The 21,245-nt window shown below is 36.1% G+C and overlaps 1 protein-coding gene across 1 annotated transcript in view; it reads right to left on the bottom strand.

Annotated features, from left to right (window-relative positions):
- Positions 1-21,245, bottom strand: part of PolQ (DNA polymerase theta) — a 379,759-nt gene that overhangs the window by 157,930 nt on the left and 200,584 nt on the right. The window contains exons 12-13 of the mRNA XM_090409009.1: positions 18,010-18,208; positions 2,164-2,318 (exon numbers count right to left, since the gene is read on the bottom strand). Of these exons, the coding sequence (XP_090265135.1) occupies positions 2,164-2,318; positions 18,010-18,208 (354 nt within the window). The remainder of the gene's footprint in view (positions 1-2,163; positions 2,319-18,009; positions 18,209-21,245) is intronic.

Here is a 21,245-nt window from a genome sequence, read left to right as displayed (position 1 = left end):
GAATCAGGAGTCTCCACTGTGTCAAGAGAATGTTACTGCATCCGAGGAAACCGATGCGACTGATCCTAGATCACAGGGAGCAATTGAGAAGTTTAGTATGTGGTCAGTCAATAGAATTTCGCTTAAATATAAGGACACTGTTAAAACCTGGGAAAATAAATTTGATGGAAAAAGAACTTGCTAGGATTAAATGGGACATTTTAGGTTTGGCTGAAACCCATTGGACAGGAAAAGGAGTTATAAATCTAAATTCAGGAAAACTATTCTACTCTGGTAGAGAGGACAATATACATAGAGAAGGAGTCGCCATTTTAGTGAATAATAGTCTACAAAATGCAATCACATGAAGATGAAGAAATCGATACCTTTTATGATAAGTTGCAAGATCTAATAGACAAGACCAATAAGAAAGATATATTAATAGTGATGGGAGATTTTAATGCCAAAATTGGGAAGTTCACCCCAAGCAAGGAGGATGTTATGGGCAGATTCGGAGTTGATAACAGAAATGAAAGAAGTGAAAGAATTTTAGAATTTTGTAAAGCAAATAATCTATTTATCTGTAACACCCTTTTTATCCATAGACCTCCCTACAAATACACATGGACCTCACCAGATGGTACAACACAGAACTGTATTGATTACATTCTAATCAAATGCAATTGGAAATCATCAGTGCAAAATGTTAGAACTTTAAAAACTCCAGACTTCGACACTGACCATGAACTGCTAGCAGCAAAAATTAAACTAAAATTCAAGTATCGTATATCACGAGCTCCTATCAACAAAGTGGACCTGTCAAAACTGAAAGAGAAATCTATGCAAGATAATATCAGACACTAATAGGAAATGAGTTTAGAAGATTATCCTACGACAATATAGAAAATACATGGAATCAAGGTAAAAAAATTGTTATAAGTACTGCAATAAACATACTTGGTACAACATCAAGACCAAATCATGAATGGATAACCCCTGAAATTCTAAATACTTTAGAAGAAAAAGAACAGCAAAGCATATATTAAATATAAAAAATACAGAAGAAAATAAACAACATCATAAGAATCTTAAAAACAAAATTGATAAAATGTGCATATCTGCCAAAAATAACTGGTTGGAGGAAAAAGCAAAACTCTGCAAAGAAACTAATAAAAGAAATGATAATAAAACGGTATACAAAATTATCAAAGAATTAACTAAGATCTATAAAGATAAACCATTAACAATGAAAGATAAAAACAATCTAGAAACTGGGTCAATACAAAATATTAAAATAATTTGGAAGGACTACTATCAAACATTATTTCAAAAAGAACAGGAGGAGGAAAATATAACAGAAAAGATGATATATGAAAAGGCACCACTCATAACCTCAGCAGAAATTATAAATGCAATAAACCAAATGAAACTTTCAAAAGCAACAGGTAAAGATGAAATATCTATAGAACTATGGAAATATGGTGGCAAGGAAGCCATTAATTTCTTAATGAATTTATTTAATCAAATTCTTTATACTGGAGTAATTCCAACTGACTGGAAAACAGGAATTATTATACCAATTCACAAAAAAGGAGACAAAAGAATATGTGAAAATTACAGATCCATAACACTCTTAAGTCAGAGTTATAAACTATTCATTTGAATTATACAAAAGAGAACACAGGTGCTTACAGAAAAAATCATAGAGGAAAACCAAGCAGAATTCAGGCCACATAGATCCACTATAGACCATATCTTCACCATTAATAATATAGCAGAAAAATTAGCTCCAGAATATTAATTAATTGAAATCATTCCATACTCTACAAAAACAAAATAATTTCACTTTCCTGAAGTGCTTCCATTTGAGCATATGATTTTCAGTAACAAATGAAGTATACTTCACCCTTCCATGTATTATTTCCGGAATGATGAGCCAAGTGATTAGTGTATCTGTTCTACACCCAAGAGGCTACAGGTTCAAATCTTGCCAAAGGCATGGATGTTTGTGATTGTCCTACAAATCAATTACCATATGTACTGCTGTGACCTATGTCCTGGTGCAGTATGGCCTTTGATGTCATTGTGCCATAAAAAAAAATCAAATCATATCAAATCAAACCATGTATTATTAAAGTTTTCCTATTAACATTAGAATTCATCTAATCTGTGCACCGTGCTTACCTGATATAATATATGTAGTTCATTCTCCAAAACAAAGCATTTACGAGCTTGCTGTAATTCATCAAAAAGTCGTAAACTCTCGTCAGGTGACAATGATGAAGCTAAAACTGCCTGTCCAAGTTGAGTAGGCTGATATTTCGTCATCATTATTCCATCTATAATAGAAGTAGGCACAAAGAAAAACAAATAAAAGACTATGATAAACTTTAACAAAAAAGTTTATTAGAAAGTACTATAGCTAATCAGCATCATTAGAACAAACTTTGGTATAGTAACATTATTTTAAAGTATGTCCCTATAACAATATTAAAATGGTCTTTAAGTTTACACACACACACACACACACACACACACACACACACACACACACACACACACACACACACACACACACACACCCAGTGTGCCTGTTAAGTAATGAGACTGATTTTTTAGAGGACAACCCATAATGAATAAAAGTAACAAATATGTTTATAGTTTTGACCGCTAGAGTGCGATGTAATTGCAGGTGCAAGTGTTTTAGTAAGAGTGTGAGAGGGAGCGTGTCAGAAGTTGCATCATTGAGCAAAGAGCTGTGATAAAATTTTATTGTAAATCAGGAAAAACTGCTACAGAAATGTACCAATACCTAAAAAAGGTTTATGGTGATGACTGTCTGAGCCGTGCACCGGTGTTCCACCAGTTTTCAATGTTTAAAGAGAAGAGGGCATCCTTGGAGGATGAACCATGTTCTGAAAGGTCAGTTTCTGCATGGACAAATGGAAATGTAGGGGAAAATTGTTGCCCATGACTGGCAAATAACCACTAGGCTTTGTGCTGTACAGTTTGGTGTCATAAGGGAATGGCCAGATTAATTCCAGAAATAGATTTGGACAAGAGAAAGATTTATTCAAGGTTTCTCAAAATTTCATCCATGCAATTGATCAAGTTTGTGATGTGTTGCAAAGAATTGTCATCATCATCAAATTCCTGCCATGTACCCTCAAGGGGTGTACAGGATATGATAGTACTACATGAAAAAATTGCATCATTACTACCTTCCTATCTACAATTTTCCTCCAAATCAGTCTGTTACTTGTCAACACTCCAACATTATCAGATCTTATGTTTCTATCGTCTAAGGAACTTTGTACCGTATCCATCCACCTATATCTTGGTCTTCCTCTGGGTCGTTTTCCTGCCAACCTGGCAGAGAACACTTGTTTTGCTAATCTTTCCTTGTCCATTCTGTTTAAGTGACCATACCACCTGAGATTAGCTTTGCTAACGCATTCCTGGATGCTGACAATGTAAAGATAATTATTAATAATATCCTCGTTTTTAATATGATAGTGCCATTGATGCCATTTGTTCACGCCTCTAATCTTTCTCAGGGGTCTCATATCTGCGGTCTCTAGTCTTTGGTCAAGGGTTTTACTTCTGACCCAGCTATCAGATCCATAAGTTAAAACTGGTTTGAACACTGTCTTGTATAAAGCTAATTTAGTGTTCCGACTAATTTTGTTCTTATTCCATATGAATTTATTCAATTGACTTCCCCCCCATACCAGCTTTGCTGATTCTGTTATCTATTTCTTATGGGTGCTTAAGGGGTGCTTAAGGGTCAAAGCTGTATAACTGAGAGGAGACCTCCACATAGCCTTTAAAGGAATGCGGAGAACCGACCAGGGCTTCTGACCTAATGTCCAATCCTCACCTTCTCGTGGTGCACCCTGTTGGGTATCTACTTTGATTCTGAATGAACGAGGATGGGCTGGCAATTTGGGATTTAGCCGACCAAATTGTATTCTTATTGGTTAAACCAAAATAAAAAATGATGGTACAACATGACAAAATTTCATGCCGGCTGGGGCGTTGCCCGGTTAAACAAGGCCCCCGTTGTTTTCGCCAGGGAACCAGGGCGAACAGCGAAAAGTCAGCTACTGGAACAAATCTGAAAACAAACCCCAACTCAACATCACATGAGTTAAAGATTGGTACTATCAACGTCAGAAGCCTGAATGGCAAAGAAATGGAGCTAGCTGAGGAATTAGATAAGTACCAGATCGACATAATAGGGGTGACTGAAACAAAAAAGACCAAAACTGGTGAGATCTCTCTGAGCAATAAATACAAAATGTTATATTCAGGCAATGACAATCAAGGAAAAGAAGGAGCAGCCATAGTATTCAACACAAAATACGAGGCTAATCTTCTTGAATGGCAGTCAGTCTCAAGTAGAGTAATGTGGGCAAATATGAGTATGGGGAACTGGACAATGAGACTTATTTGTGCCTATGGTCCCACAGAAGGTTCTACTAAGGTAGAAGTGGAGGAATTTTTTGAGGCTTTAGAAAAAGCAACTGACACAATGAAAAAGGAAAAGTTGGTCCTTGTTGGGGATCTAAATAGCAGAGTAGGAAATGATTGTGAGACATACAAAAATATTTTGGGAAAATTTGGAGAAAAGAGCAAAGCTAATAATAATGGCAAATATCTGTTGGATTTCTGCTCAGGACATGGACTGGTTATTACTAACACCATGTTCCAACATAAAAATGTGCACAAATTCACATGGAGAGAAGAGGCTAGGAATAAGAGAAGTCTCATTGACTATGTTATTGTTGATAGTGATGTTTTCTCCCTGGTGCAGGACACCAGACTGTACAGAGGATTTGAAATTGGAAGTGATCACTATTTAGTCTTGAGCAGGATAAAATTGAATTTCATATTGAAAAGAATAATATGTAAGAAAGTTTTAAAGCGAATAAAAGTTGAGCAGCTCTCAGATGTGAACTGTACACTAAAATACAGAAAGATTATTGAAAAGAAAATGAAAGAGTTTGAGAACAGGAATCAAACCTTGGAGATTCAGTGGCAAACTCTGAAGAAAACATTGATTGATTCTGCCAGAGAGACATGTGGTGAGGTTGTGTGCAAGGATAAAAAAATCAGAACTCCCTGGTGGACACAGGAAGTTAAACAGGCAGTGAAGGAAAAGAAGAAAGCATATCAAAAGTTCCCAAATAAGTCAGCTTTTACTCTTACAGAATACAGAGACAAATGTAAGAAAGCTAAACAGTGTGTAAAACTAGCTAAACAAAAGTCATGGGAGGACTTTGTCAAGAATTTAGAAAATAAATATCAAGAAGGTGGCAAAACATTCTGGAGGTTGTTGAAGAAGCTTACGAATGGAGGAAAGAGTGCTGTAAAAGGAATTAGCGATGATAAAGGTGACATGAAAACAGGAGAAAAAGATATCCTTGAAGTATGAAGTAATTACTTTGAAAAACTGCTAAATGAAACAAGCAGTGATGACAGCACAGTGATAAAAAACACTGACCAGGCATGCAGTCAGGATTACATATCCATACTTGAAGTAGAAAAAGCCATCAAAGGCTTAAAATGTGGAAAGGTAGCAGGAGTAGATGATATTCGACCAGAAATGCTGAAGTATGGTGGTATAAAAGTCATACAGTGGCTGCACTTCATAGTTCAGAAAGCCTGGACAGAGGGACGAATTCCCGATTATTGGAGTAGAGCTCTCATAGTACCCATATATAAAAAGGCAAATAAAACTGAATGTGAGAATTACAGAGGTATTTCCCTACTGAGTGTTCCTGGCAAGATCTATGCAAGTATACTTGAGAAACGGTTGAGAAGAATTGTGGAAGAAAAGCTTGGTGAAGAACAAGCTGGATTCAGGCGAAATAGAGGCTGTCAGGATCAGATCTTCACTTTACGACAAATAGTCGAGAAAGCATGGGAATATAACAGAGATCTGCATTTAAGTTTTTTGTCGATTTGGAAAAGGCATATGACAAGGTGCCAAGAGAGAAGCTATTCAATACGCTGCAGTTATATGGTGTCAATGGGGCATTATATCAAGCAATACTTAGTCTTTATTTGAGTTGTAAGTCAGCAGATAGAATTGAAGGAAGTACAGGAAGATGGTTTAATGTTAAATCTGGCGTGAGACATGGATGTACATTATCCCCTCTGTTATTTATTATCTATATGGATCACATTATGAAGGAATGTGGTATTAAACCTGATATCAAAATTGGAGATGTTAATGTCAGCTCTTTGCTTTATGCGGATGATGTTATACTTCTAAATAAATCCGCTATCATTCTGCAAGATTCTCTGACTAAATTGAATAGCTGTTGTAATAGATATGGTATGAAGGTCAGCAATAAAAAGACAAAGATAATGAAAATAGGCAGAATCATTGAAAATGTCAACTGTGTTGTGAATGGAGAACCTGTGGAACAAATAAAACATTTTAGCTACTTAGGCACAATTTTTACTGAAGATGGTAAATTAAATATAGAAATAGACAACAGAATCAGCAAAGCTGGTATGGTGGGAAGTCAATTGAATAAATTCATATGGAATAAGAAAGAAATTAGTCGGAACACTAAATTAGCTGTATACAAGACAGTGTTCAAACCAGTTTTAACTTATGGATCTGAGAGCTGGGTCAGAATAAAACACTTGACCAAAGACTAGAGACCGCAGATATGAGAGTCCTGAGAAAGATTAGAGGCGTGAACAGATGGTATCAATGGCAATATCATATTAAAAATGAGGATATTAGGAAAGAACTTGGCATTGCCAGCATCCAGGAATGCATTAGTAGAGCTAATCTCAGGTGGTATGGTCACTTAAATAGAATGGGAGAGGAAAGATTAGCAAAACAAGTATTCTCTGCCAGGTTGGCAGGAAAACGACCCAGAGGAAGACCAAGATATAGGTGGATGGATACGGTACAAAGTGCCTTAGACGATAGAAATATAAGATCTGATAACGTTGGAGTCTTGACAAGAAACAGACTGATTTGGAGGAAAATTGTAGATAGGGAAGTTAGTAATGATGTAATTTTTTCATGTAGTACTGTCATATCCTGTACACCCCTTGAGAGTACATGGCAGGAATTTGATGATGATGATGATATTTAATTTACCATCTTCACTAAAAATCGTGCCTAAGTAGCTGAAATGTTTTACTTGTTCCACAGGTTCTAAATTCACAACACAGTTGACATTTTCAATGATTTTGCCTATTTTCATTGTCTTTGTCTTTTTATTGCTGACCTTCATACCATATCTATTACAACAACTATTCAATTTAGTCAGAGAATCTTGCAGACTTATAGCGGATTTATTTAGAAGTATAACATCATCCGCATAAAGCAAAGAGGTAACATTAACATCTCCAATTTTGATATCATGTTTAATACCACTTACAACTCAAATAAATAATACAGATCTTTGTTATGTTCCCATGCTTTCTCCACTATTTGTCGTAAAGTGAAGATCTGATCCGGACAGCCTCTATTTGGCCTGAATCCAGCTTGTTCTTCACCAAGCTTTTCTTCCACAATTCTTCTCAACTGTTTCTCAAGTATACTTGCATAGATCTTGCCAGGAACACTCAGTAGGGAAATACCTCTGTAATTCTCACATTCAGTTTTATTTGCCTTTTTATATATGGGTACTATGAGAGCTCTACTCCAATCATCAGGAATTCATCCCTCTGTCCAGGCTTTCTGAACTATGCAGCGCAGTCACTGTAAGACTCTTATACCACCATACTTCAGCATTTCTGCTCAAATATCATCTACTCCTGCTGCCTTTCCACATTTCAAACCGCCTTTGATGGCTTTTTCTACTTCAAGTATAGATATGTATTCCTGACTGCATGCGTCAGTGTTTTTTACCACAGTGCTGTCATCACTGCTTGTTTCATTTAGCAGTTTTTCAAAGTAATTACTCCATACTTCAAGGACATCTTTTTCTTCCGTTTTCATGTCACCTTTATCATCTCTAACTCCTTTTACAGCACTCTTTCCTCCATTCCTAAGCTTCTTCAACAACCTCCAGAATATTTTGCCACCGTCTTGATATTTATTTTCTATAATTGTCACCAGTGATTAAAGTTGGTGTTTTCAGTTTGATCCAGAAATGAAATGTCAGAGCATGGAATGGTGTGAAATGTCTTCTTCCCAGCAGAAGAAAGTCAGGTTGCAAAAACTACATGTCAAGATAATGGTCATTGTTTTTTTTTGATGCTGCTGGAATTATCCACTGTAAATTTGTTCCTGAGGATAGGTACCACAGTGAACAGTCAGTATAATGGAGTAATGCAATGTCTGTATGCCTGCATGCACTGTGTCAGGAAAGAACTGTTCAACAACAGGAACTGGTTTCTGTTGCACGACAATGAGGCTGTGTTGCATGTGAAGCAGTTTCTGGCTTCTAAGTCGATTTGTGTGACCAAACAACATCCCCCCCCCCTCCCTATTCAACAGATTTGATTTCTGGAGACTTTTTCCTCTTCCAAAAAATGACGTTTGCATTGAAAGGGAAGCGCTTCAGCAACATTGAGGACATCCAACAAGGTGTGACCCAGACAAAGGAGGTTCTCAATCAGGACTTCCTCCACACACATTTACATCTGTCAAATATGACAGATGTAAATGTGTGTGGAGTTAGAGGGAGATTATTTTGACTATAGTTCTTTGTTTTGATATAATAATTGTTGTCTTGTTACTTAACAGACACACACTGTGTGTGTGTGTGTGTGTGTGTGTGTGTGTGTGTGTGTGTGTGTGTGTGTGTGTGTGTGTGTGTGTGTGTGTGTGTGTGTGTGTTCCCCCTACAAGAGCAGTCAAAAACCTGTAACACAACAGTGCCTTATACAGGCAAATGTTCTGGAAGAAAGAAAGAATATGCTGACATTATCAAACAACTGAAAGTAATAGTTCAGTTGAAGGGGGGGGGATGAGATAGGAAGGGCTGATCCAAAAATCAGAAGCATATGGAATAAAAAAAGAGGAGGAGGACAAGAAGATACATTTGTATTAGTTCAGCCTAATAAGCTGAACTGATACAAATGAAACTATCACATGCTTGCACACTACGTTCATGTCCAGAGGAAAATGGAGGAATAGTGGAGGTTGGCCAGTATGGTGGAGCAGCATCCATGCAATTACAGAAAAGGCACAAAGAAAGAGAGCATGAATCTGTAAGAGAGGGTCATCAATTGAGCAGACCATCCTTCCCTTTGCTGGATAGCATCAAGGACCACAAGGAAGTCCTGGTACACCATCCCAATATGAGAAAAGCATTTCAACTGTAATGAATATCATTACAATATAAGGAAAGAAAAGTGAGATCACCTCAAGAAAAATGACAGGACTACATCCTGACAGCACCAACGTTTGTCAGATTATTCCCATTCAAATGGTGAATAACAAGAATGTCAATGTCCAAGATTCTGACTGTGTTGACAATGAAAAATTCCTAAGCCATAAAATTCCTATACCATAAAACTGTAGCATTTTGAAGAGCTTTTCTCTTGCTACCTTGTCATATGATTTTTCAGGTCTACAAAGCTTAAATACAGTTCTTTGTTATATTCCCACGATTTCTCAACTCTTTGTTGTAAAGTGAAAATCTGATCCTGACAGCCTCTATTTGGCCTGAATCCAGTTTGTTCTTCACAAAGCTTCTCTTCTACAATCCTTCTCAACCGTTTCTCAAGTACATGTGCATATATTTTACCAGAACACTCAGTAGAGAAATACCTCTGTAATTCTCACATTCAATTTTATTTCCTTTTTATATATGAGTACTATGAGGGCTCTACTCCAATCATCTGGAATTCATCCCTCTGTCCAGGCTTTCTGAACTATGCAATGCATCCACTGTAAGACTTTTTATACCTCCATACTTGAGCATTTCTGATCGAATATCATCTATTACTGCTGCCTTTTCACATTTCAGGTTTTTGATGGTTTTTCTACTTCAAGTATGGATATGTATTCCTTATTGCATGCCTGGCTAGTGTTTTTTACCACTGTGCTGTCATCACTGATTGTTTCATTTAGCAGTTTTTCAAAGTAATTACTCTATTTCAAGGATATCTTTTTCTCCTGTTTCGTGTAACCTGTATCATCTCTAATTCCTTTCAGCACTCTTTCCTCCATTTCTGAGCTTCTTCAACAACCTCCAGAATATCTTGCCACCTTCTTGATATTTATTTTCTATGTTCTTGATAAGTCGTCCCATTACTTTTGTTTAGCTAGTTTTACACAGTGTTTAGCTTTCTTACATTTGTCTTTGTATTCTCTAAGAGCAAAAGCTGACTTATTTGCCAGGAACTTTTGATATGCTTTCTTCTTTTCCTTCACTGCCTCTTTAACTTCCTGTGTCCACCATGGAGTTCTGATTTTTTCTATCCTTGCAGACAACCTCACACATACCTCTCTAGATAAATCAATCAGGGTTTTCTTCAAGGCTTGCCAATGAAACTCCAAGGTTTGGTTCCTGTTCTCAAACTCTTTCATTTTTTCTTCAATAATCTTTGTGTATTTTAGTATACAGTTCACATCTGAGAGCTGCTCAACTTTTATTCGCTTTAAAACTTTCTTTCATGTTATTCTTTTCAATATGAAATTCAATTTTATCCTGCTCAAGTAATTGGAAGTAATCACCTACTAAATGGTGATTACTTCCAATTTCAAATCCTCTGTATACTCTCATGTCCTGCACCAGTGAGAAAACACCCCATCATCAATAACATAGTCAGTGAGACTTTTATTCGTTGCCTCTTCTCTCCATGTGAATTTATGCACATTTTTGAACATTGTGTTAGTAATAATCAGTCCATGTACTGAGCAAAAATCCAACAGGTATTTGCCATTATTATTAGCTTTGCTCTTTTCTCCAATTTTTTCCAATATTTTTGTATGTCTGACAATCATTTCCAACTGTGCTATTTAGATACCCAACAAGGACCAACTTATCTTTTTTCATTGGGTAAGATGCTTTCTCTACAGTCTAAAAATTCCTCCTTAGCAGAATTCCTACTAAGTCCAAAAAATTCCTCCTTTATGCCTATGGTCCCACCTTCTGTGGGACCATAGGCACAAATAAGTCTCATTGTTCAGTTCCTCATTCTGATATTTGCCCACACCACTCTACTTGATATTGCCTGCCATTCAAAAAGATTAGCCTCATATTTAATGTTAAATACTACAGCTACTTTTTTTTCTTCCCCTGATTGTTATTGCATGATTAGCTAGTTTTTCACAGTGTTTAGCTAGCTTACATTTGTCTCTGTATTCTCTAAGAGCACAAGCTGACTTATTTAGCAGGAACTTTTGATATGCTTTCTTCTTTTCCTTCACTGCCTCTTTAACTTCCTATCCACCATGAAGTTCTGATTTTTCTATCCTTTCAGACAACCTTACCACATGCCTCTCTGGCTAAATCAATCAATATTTTCTTCAGTGCTTGGCAATGAATACTTGAAGTAGAAAAAGTTGTCAAAAACGTGAAATGTGGAATGGTTGCTAAGTGATATTCAACCAGAAATGGGCATCTATGGATATATAAAAGTTTTACAGTGGGTATGCTGCATAATTCAGAAGGCCTGGTCAGCAGGTCAAATTCCAGATGATTAGTGCTAAACGTGAAAATTACAGAGGAATTTCCTACTAAGCGTTCTTTATAATATTTATGCAAGTATACTTGAGAAATAGCTAAGAAAAATTGTGAAATGTAAGCTTGGAGAAGAACAGGCAAGATTATGGTGAAATAGAGGTTGTCAGGATCTAATTTCCAATTTAAATCAAATAGTTAAGAAATCATGGGAATATAAGAAGAATCTGTTATCTGAGTTTTGTAAATCTGGACAAGGCATATGACAAGTCGCCAAGAGAAAAGCTTCGAAATGCTACCATTATGTGGTGGAAATTGGACATTATATCAAGCAATACTTAGGCTATATTTGAGTTGTAAGTCAGCTTTTAGAATTAAAGGAGGTACAGGAGGATGGTTTCATGTTAAATTAGGTGTGAGACAAGGGTGAACATTATCTCCACTGTTATTCATCATCTATATGGATCACATTAGAAAGAAAACTGGTATTTAATCTGATATCAAAATTGGAGATGTTAATTTCAACTAATTACTTCATATAGATGATGTTATACTTCTAAATAAATCTAGTATGTCTGCAGGATTCCCTGACTAAACTAAATAAATGTTGTAATAAATTTTGTATGGAAATCAATAATAAAAAGATAAAGACAATGAAAATAATCAGAAACAATGAAAATATGAACTGCATCCTGAATGGAGAACCTGTAGAAGAAGTAAAACATTTCACCTATTTATGCAATTTTTAGTGAAGATGGCAAATTAAATACGGAATAGACCAACAAGGCTGATATGGTAGGAAGTCAACTGAATAAACTTATATTGAATGAGAGAGAAATTAGTCAAAACACTAAACTAGGTGTATACAAGACAGTGTTCACACCAATTTTAACTTACTGATCTGAGAGCTAGGTTAAAAATAAAACTCTTAATCAACGACTGGAGTTCACAGATATGAGAATTGCGAGAAAGATTAGGAGAGGGAACAAATAGTATGAATGGCAGTATCATATTAAAATGAGGATATTAGGAAAGAGGGTTGACATTGTTGACACTTAAACAGAACGAGCAAGGAAAGGTTAGCAAAACAAGTGTTCTTTGCAGGATGGTAAAAAAAGGATCCAGAGGAAGATTAAGATCTAGATGGAATTATACAGTAAAAAGTACCTCAGAAGACAGAAATATAAGTTCAAATAATATTGGAGTCTTAGCAGATAATATATTAATTTGGATGAAAATTGTCTATAGGAAGTTAATGTTATAACTCTAACATGTAGTACTATCATGATATCCTGTATATCCACCCACTGAAGGTACATATCAGGAATTTAGTGATGTATTTAAAAAAATAGAGTACAAGTAATTAATATCTTAACAAGAAATTAATTAATATTGTTAATGCAGCTGTTAATAACTGTGCTGTAGGCTTTCAAAGTAGGCTTTGTTATCACTGACCATTCTGTTATCATTCCTAAAGAAGATACATAAAGATAGACAAATGATTCACGATTAACCATAATAACAGGGGATCTTTCTGAAAAAAGACAGAGAAGTCTAACTCAGTCTAACTCGGATATCAGGCTTCTAGTTCCAATGACATTGTTTTCCTCTTTCAATTGTAGCCAAAAGTTGTGCTGCAGGATTAGTACTCATCTTATACCATCTCTAAATGTGTTGTATACTATAGAGATGGTATCATCAAGCCAGTATATCCTACAGCACACAAGGAACTTATATTCATCTTAAAAAGTCAACCACCAAACTACTATTGCGTTATCTGTTTATATAATCCTTCCCTCCCCCTTTTTTTTTAATTAGCTACACAGATTCTTTGCTGTTCACTACAACATGCACTTAAAACTAAAGATTAAGTTTTCACCATTCAAAATAAATCAGACCATGTCTTTTCAGCATTTTATTATCAGTGTGAGGGTGTGTGTGTGTGAGAGAGAGAGAATTTTATATAAAAACATTAAATCTGCATGAAAGAAACCTTTTTACTGATTCATTCACAAAAGGATACCTTAAATTGATGGGTCATGACTTTTCTATTAATTTTGAATTGTTTGTAGAGACAAAAGCATATTTCATCCATGATTAAAACATACACAAATTGTCAACAATCTAAGAACAGCTGACTACTCTAGTCTTTGAATTTTCAAAATCTGCACTCTTCAGTATACTTGGGCAATTCAATCCTGTGATCTTTCTCAAGAGAAACAGAAAAATAGCAGCAGCAAATGTTTCTTCACACAGTCATACCTAAAAGACAATGGCAATCCACATCTATTTTACTGTAGATATATTCAACGTCTATTTAGGCAGGAATCAAATGTAGTAATGATTTATTTCAAACTTTACTGGTAATCAACAAGAACACAATCACTTTCGAACATTCCTTTTCTACTTGACAATTATTACATCCATAAACACACTGTATAGCCTTCTCTTCAATTCACAGTGACAAAAGTTCACATGATATTTTTCAATAGGAACTTAAATAATGAAAACACATTATTTAAGTTCACATTAGAAAAATACTATTCATTCCTAGTAATAATTCTTTATTTTTAAAGAGATCATTAGCAACGCTCTCTTTTCTTTCTAATGTAATCCATTCATTTTTTAACTTCAATCAACACATATTCTTTTCATGTCCCTCAGCTGTTCTCTTCTCATATCAGTATAGCATACTCTGTATTAATAATCATGACTATGACTGACAGTACTCCATTCTAAGTGGTATAATCAATAAAAGCTTTTTTTCTACTTGATTCTGAATGAATATAGTTGGCAGAAAACCTTCTGCTGGTATTTTGATTCCAATGATACATTTCACTGAATCTTCTTTTGGAAAAACTCTGCGTCAGGAAAGCATATTTACACTTTAGGTAAAATGAATTTCATCAACTGGTGAAACCATCACAACCCTTACTGGAGGCCAGAGGTGATGTGAAAAAAGTTAAGTTTGGTTTTTTACAGAAGGGTTTCCAAATAACTAGAAGCCAGAAGCAATTACTGTTAACAATAATGAATAAGACTTTTTTACTTCTTGTGTGTTCTCTTGATGTGAAATTTTGTACATTTTTATCTTTATGGTTGGAATATAGCGTTAGTAATGACTAGTCCATTTATGAATAGAAATCTAGCAGGTACTTGGCATTAATATTAGCTTTGTTCTTTCCTACAAATTTTCCCAAAGCATTTCTATGTAATTTAGAATAATGATTAATTAATAAACATGTTAAATAATATTTCTATATAATTCATTTCCTATTCAAATGAAATCATTCATCTCAATGATTTCATCTGAACAGGGAATGAAACAAAATTAGTAGAAGCATGCAAGTTTAAGCATATAAACAATGTAATTTATAATGAATTCACATGTCAGATATCTGTTGACTGCAATTTAGAGAAGCTTAGTGTTTACCCAAATACTAAACAGCATCTCTATGGGTCATTATAATATTATGCTGCAAACTTGATACATCTTGAGGGGAAGGAAGAACGAACACACCCACCCACACAATCTACCAATAATTATCCAGACATCCCTGTTAACTGAAGTTATGGAACATTCCAGGTTTGATAACAATATAAAAATCGGTGCATACATAGTAGGAAGCAGGATTTCATTGTAGGAGTTGAATACAGGTGGTATGGCAACATGACATGGACTCAGTGACTTCAAGAGGTGTCACTGTGGCATGTCTATACGTGCCATTGTCACTCAACTGGAACATCCAAAATCAACGGTTGGTGATGTGATCAACAAATGAAGACGTTCTGGCATCACTGGTGCGGAAAACACCCAGGACAACCACTAAAATGACTGACAGGGACAGGAGAGTGTTAAAACAGGTGGCATTGCAAAAACCAGCTACAATCAGTACAAACTATCTGTAATGAGTTCCAGAGTGTCAGTAACACCATGGTGAGTACTAATACTGTACAAAAAGAACTCCATTTACTGAAGTGCTATCACAGATAAAATGCATTTCTTCTGTTTTGATTCATTATCATGACATTTTGATTAGAATTTTATTATTATTGTTAAGCTTTTTCTTGTGTGATGTTTGTGATATATACTATCTACCCATAATTATCTGGACACTTTAGTAATATGTAGTTTCCATGGAAGAGTAGCGATATGTAAGCTGAACATCACAACAACAACAAACAAGGCAGCTCACCTGGCCTGGTGCAAAGAGCATGTAGACTGGACAATTGACCATTGGAAAACAGTACTCTAGAGCAATGAATCACAGTTTACCTGTTTCCAGTCTGATGACAGGGTGTGGGTGTGGAGGCAGCCTGGTGAACGCTTGATACCACAGTGTGTTATACCCACAGTAAAGTTTGGTGGTGGTGGAGTTGCTCAGTACCTTGATATTCTGAATAATCAGGTACTGCCTACACTGTGGAGTTTTTATGGAACAGACCTGTGTTACTATCAAGATGACCACACCCCATGTGACAAAGCTGCAGCTGTTATGGAATGGTATGAAGAGATGGGTGTTAAACGACTGTCCTGGCCTGCGCAGAGTCTTGATCTCAACCCAATTTCAACACCTGTGGGACGAACTGGAGCAACAATTGAGGTTCAGAGCAGCACATCCTCTATCTGTTACTGGACTCAGTTCTACTATGATGGAGGAATGGAGACAAATTCCACCTGATGTCTGCTGCACATTGGTGGAAAGCCTCCCTCAAAGGATGCAGGAGATGATCAGAGCCAAAGGTGGACACCTGCTATTAGGGTTTGTTTGCTGATATCAAACTACATATTACTAAAGTGTCCAGACAATTATGGGTAGGTATATATCACAAACATCACACAAGAAAAAGCTTAACAATAATAATAAAATTCTAATCAAAATGTCATGATAATGAATCAAAACAGAAGAAATGCATTTTATCTGTGATAGCACTTCAGTCACAATTATATAAACTGCATTATCAATGTATTTATCAACCCACTAATAAATTTAATCAATTCTGTATTATTAATAAATATACAATATTTCTATATATTAGATATAAATGAATAATAAGTACAATAAACAGGTTTAAAATAAACCAACTGATGCTCAGTAAAACATCAACATCAAATTCCTGATATGTATCCTCGGGGTGGGGTATAGGATATCATGATAGTAAGACATGAAAAAAGTTACATCATTACTAACCTTCCTATTGATAATTTTCCTCCAAATTAATCTGTTATCTGTCAAGACTCCATAATTCCAATAAGTGAAAATATTAAGATATAAATTTTCAATGTGATATTTGCAATGTACACAAAAAGATCATGAAATATAAAGAGAAATGAAAAGGGCATCTATTCAGGATGAAAAATATCGGCTACCAAAAGAAGTGAATAAATATAGGCAAAAGGGAAAGAGGGAGACCAGTGAAGCTGGAGCAGGCAAGTGCCTAATCCTTCAAGAGAAGAAGAAATTTTCCATGTATATTTTCCGTGGGTCAGTGACATAGTTGTTGGAAGTTTTTACACTTGGTTATACTATAAATTAAAGATGCGAAGAAATTATATTCTTGGTATTCAAGTGTAAGTAAACAAAGTTTGCGCCTGAAGTATTTTCAGGACAGGGCAACTCATATATAGAGGCTAATGACTTCACTTGCCTTGGTATCCCATAATGCAAAGCACATATCCTTACAGACATGTATAATGCTATGCATTATGGGAAGGGTCACTACCCAGACTGGTTTCAAACCTTTAATGAGGTCTCTTCTGTGGTAGCCAGACAAGATCGAAGTAACACAGAAGTCATATTTCCATATACGAGTAGTCAAAAGGTGTCACGCCTATTATTAAAATGCTCCAGAGATAGTTGTTGGAAGTTTATCCACTTGGTTATAATATAAATTAAAGATGCCAAGAAATTATATTCTTTATCCAAGAATATCATTTCTTGGCATCTTTAATTTATAGTCAGTGACATAGCAACAGGAAAACAAAATGGCAGTCATCTGTATATCACTAATGTTTATTACAATCACATACAAGTACCTCTAACCCCTTTTTTAATTTTCATTTCCTGTTGCTTCTGTTTTTGAATGCACATGACTTTGCAGTTCAGCATTCATTTGGTTTGCAATTAACATCATCAAGTATTCTACTACAATCTACTAGATGATCTCAGTACCACTAGTTAGTAGTTCAGTCAGAAGAATGCTATTCTGATTATGCAAGGAACAAAGTTGGATGAATATTGAGCTGCATAGTAACATATGATTACATATGATTTGGGGTGGAGGAAAATGTTGTCCTTGCAACTGGGGTAACATCTACAATATGTCACTGTATAGTATACTAAATGATTTTAAATAATTAGTCAAACACTGACTGCTCTGCTGAGTTAAGAGTAAGAAAGTACAGCAGCTTAATTACCTGAACTCCCTATTTTCTGTAAATGTATAAATTCATTATCTATCAGATATTCTATACATGCATGAATTGCACTTATAACTCCATGCTCCAAAGAATTTTCAGAACATTTCTGCTCCTTTTTTAATGATGTGGCTAACAGCATGCAGGAAGCATACTGCACTACCTCTTCAGGCTTGCTTGCAACATGACTTGCAATTACCTAAAAAACAAACTCTTAGTGATTAATAAGCAGCATTTTCACTTAAATTATGCAAAGGATATATTAGAAATTAGCATGTTTAATAAGAAAATTAATATTTAGAATGAAAACTAAAAAAAAATATATGTTCTGATATTAAGAATTTAACTGTATTTATTAATAAATAACTACAAAATAAATGCAAGTATTTATTAATGCATGGCTTATGACAATCCTGAGAGGGTTGCAAAAAATCTTAAAAATAATGTTGAAAGTTTTGGAAGTTAGTTGGAAAAAATTTTGGAAGTTAGTTGCTGTCGGGATATAATATATTTTGGTTACCGTCGGAATCGAATGCATAATGGTCGAAGACAAAACGAAGCTAAGTTTTCATTACTGTATTTAGTTATATTTCATTTTATTTAGTGTACTTAAATGTTTTGTTTTGCTTGTAATTGTTTGTACTTTTTTTCTTATTTATTTAACGAAATTTATTAATTGAATAATTAATGATTACGCTATTCGGCATTAAGGAATGATGGCGGATTCAGCTGCAGTCACAAGTGGCGTATCGCCAAGTCCTCCACCATTTAAGAACTCTATTATAAGCAATATCATAAGGGACTTTGTGGCATGCAGTACTTGCGGCATGTATGCGTCTTGGGAATTGGATATGTGGCTTGTGAAAGAGGGCGGAGGGCGTATGTGCGCAAATTGCAGGCAGTGGGAGGAAATAAGTGCATTAGAAATATCAATATCCGACCTTGTTGCTCCAGGAACGGGGAATGAATGTAGGAAGACAAGTAGTGTGATAGGAGAGAATGAAAAAAATATATATGTGAATGAGAAAATAATAGTTGATAGTGTGGAAGGCGTGAGTGACTGTGAAAGTTTAGGAGATGGTTTTGTTTGGGAGAGTGAATTTAGATTAAGAGTGACTGACCTGCAGAGGGAGATAGATGAGCTGAAAGAGGAGGTGGAATGTCTTGTGAATGAGAGCAGAAGTATGAAAGATAAGATTAGGAGAATGGAAGAGATAAATGCAAGCCGAATCAGAGTAGGGGAGGGAGAGAATTTTGGGAGCATTAGAAGAGGAGAGAAAGGAAACAGTAGAAGAAAGGGAATGAATGAGAGGTATGGGGATGCTAGAAGAGGAGAGAATGGAAACAGTAGAAGAGAGGAAATGAGAGAGAGGTATGGGAATGCTAGCAGACGAGAAGATGGAAACAGTAGGAGAGATGGAATGAGAGAGAAATATGGAAGTGCTAGAAGAGGAGAGAATGGAAACAGTAGGAGAGACGGAATGAGAGAGGGATATGGAAGTGCTAGAAGTGGAGAAAAAGGAAACAGTAGGAGAGAGGGAATGAGAGAGATGTATGGGAGTGCTAGAAGAAGAGAGAATGGAAACAGTAGGAGAGAGAGGTATGGGAATGCTAGAAGAGAGAATAGCAGTAGAGGAGAGGAAATGAGAGAGACCTACGGGAACAAAAGAAGAGGAGAGAATGGAAACAATAGGAGAGAGGGAATGGTAAGAGGTATAATGTATGACGACTCAATGATCCATGGTGTTCAAGATAGGAGTGTTTGCCAGGAGGTACAATAGAAAGGGTGGCTATGGCAATTAAGAGAGGTGAAAGGGTGGATGAGATGATTGTGATGGTAGGAACAAATGCCTTGAGTGGTAATGTAAGTCGGGCAGCGAGAGATATGAGATTTTTGCTTGAGGCTGTACGGAAGAAGACAGAGAGAGGAAAAATAGTGTGCATGTTGCCTAGGTATGATAATGATGAGCTGAGCAAAAGAGCGGTGATATTGAATGGCATAATAGCGAGAATGTGTGACAAGAGAGGACTGGTATATGTGGATGCTTGGAGTGTGTTTGAGGAAAGAGAGGAATTGTATGCAAGAGACCGCTTACATTTGAATAAGGAAGGACGTAGGCATCTGGAGAGATTGCTGTTCTGAACAAGTCAGTGTGTCCCAGGGAGGATGATAGCAGGAGTGGCCTCTTGTGGGAATGGATACTTGGGAGAAGGGAGATGACATCAGGTAACACTGAGCCCAGTGGAGTCTAGAAGGGATAATTCTGGGTATAGAAACAATGGCATTTACATGCTTTATACTAATGCCAGTAGTATCCGGAATAAGGGAGAGAAATTGGTGGTGCAGATAGCATCAGCCTGGCCAAAAGTTAAAGTTATTGGGATCACTGAAACATGGTTGACAGACGGGGATATAATAACAGGAATAGAAGTCACTGGGTACAGCATTTTTTGTCAGGATAGGAGGGGAAAGCATGGTGGTGGGGTACTGCTTATGATAAGTGATGACCTATGTCCTCTAAGAGTGGAGGCTTTGAAAGGAAGTGAGACAAATGATTTTGAGAGCATATGGTGTGAGGTAGAGGTAGGCAAGACAGAATATTTAGTGGGGTGTTGCTACAGACCCAGGAGCACAGAGGATGGTGACCAGGAGATGTTTAGACAGTTAAGTTTGGCAAGTGCAAGAAGAATGATTGGTATGGGAGATTTTAACTACAGTTGTATAAAGTGAAGAGAGGAAGATGCATGTAGCAACATGCATCTTCCAGTTGGAGAGAGAGTGACCATATGGTTTTGACTTGGAAAATGAATAGATATGCAGGAGTATTAAAGAGACGGGAACTTATGTGGAATTATAAAGCAGGTGATTATAATAGTCTTAAACGTCAACTTCGGGAAGTTTCATGGAGGGAGGAATTGGAAGGCCGAGATATCATTAGCGCGTGGGAAATTGTGAAAGAATATTTGTTAGCAGCAATGGTAGGTTGTATACCACGAGTGAAGAAGAGGACACAATTCAGAGTAAAGTGGATGACAAACAATATTAAACAGGAATTGCATGCAAAAAAGATTTGGTTTGTTGGTTTATAGTTTATTTGGTACAAAAACTACAAAGGTCATACTGTACCATACTAAAGGTTATAACATTAGCATTTACAGAAAAATTGTTTCTCAAAGCAGCATCTCTAGGTAAACAGAACTGCTGCAGAGGGCACAGCAACACACAAGATCAGAGG

This window comes from Typopeltis vanoorti, chromosome 19, assembly GCF_054136105.1.
Source record: "Typopeltis vanoorti isolate ZY-2024b chromosome 19, IOZ_Tvanoo_1.0, whole genome shotgun sequence".
NCBI classification, from domain to species: domain Eukaryota; kingdom Metazoa; phylum Arthropoda; class Arachnida; order Uropygi; family Thelyphonidae; genus Typopeltis; species Typopeltis vanoorti.
The sequence above is the reverse complement of the archived record's forward strand: the minus strand, read 5'-3'. Positions and strand labels throughout refer to the sequence as shown.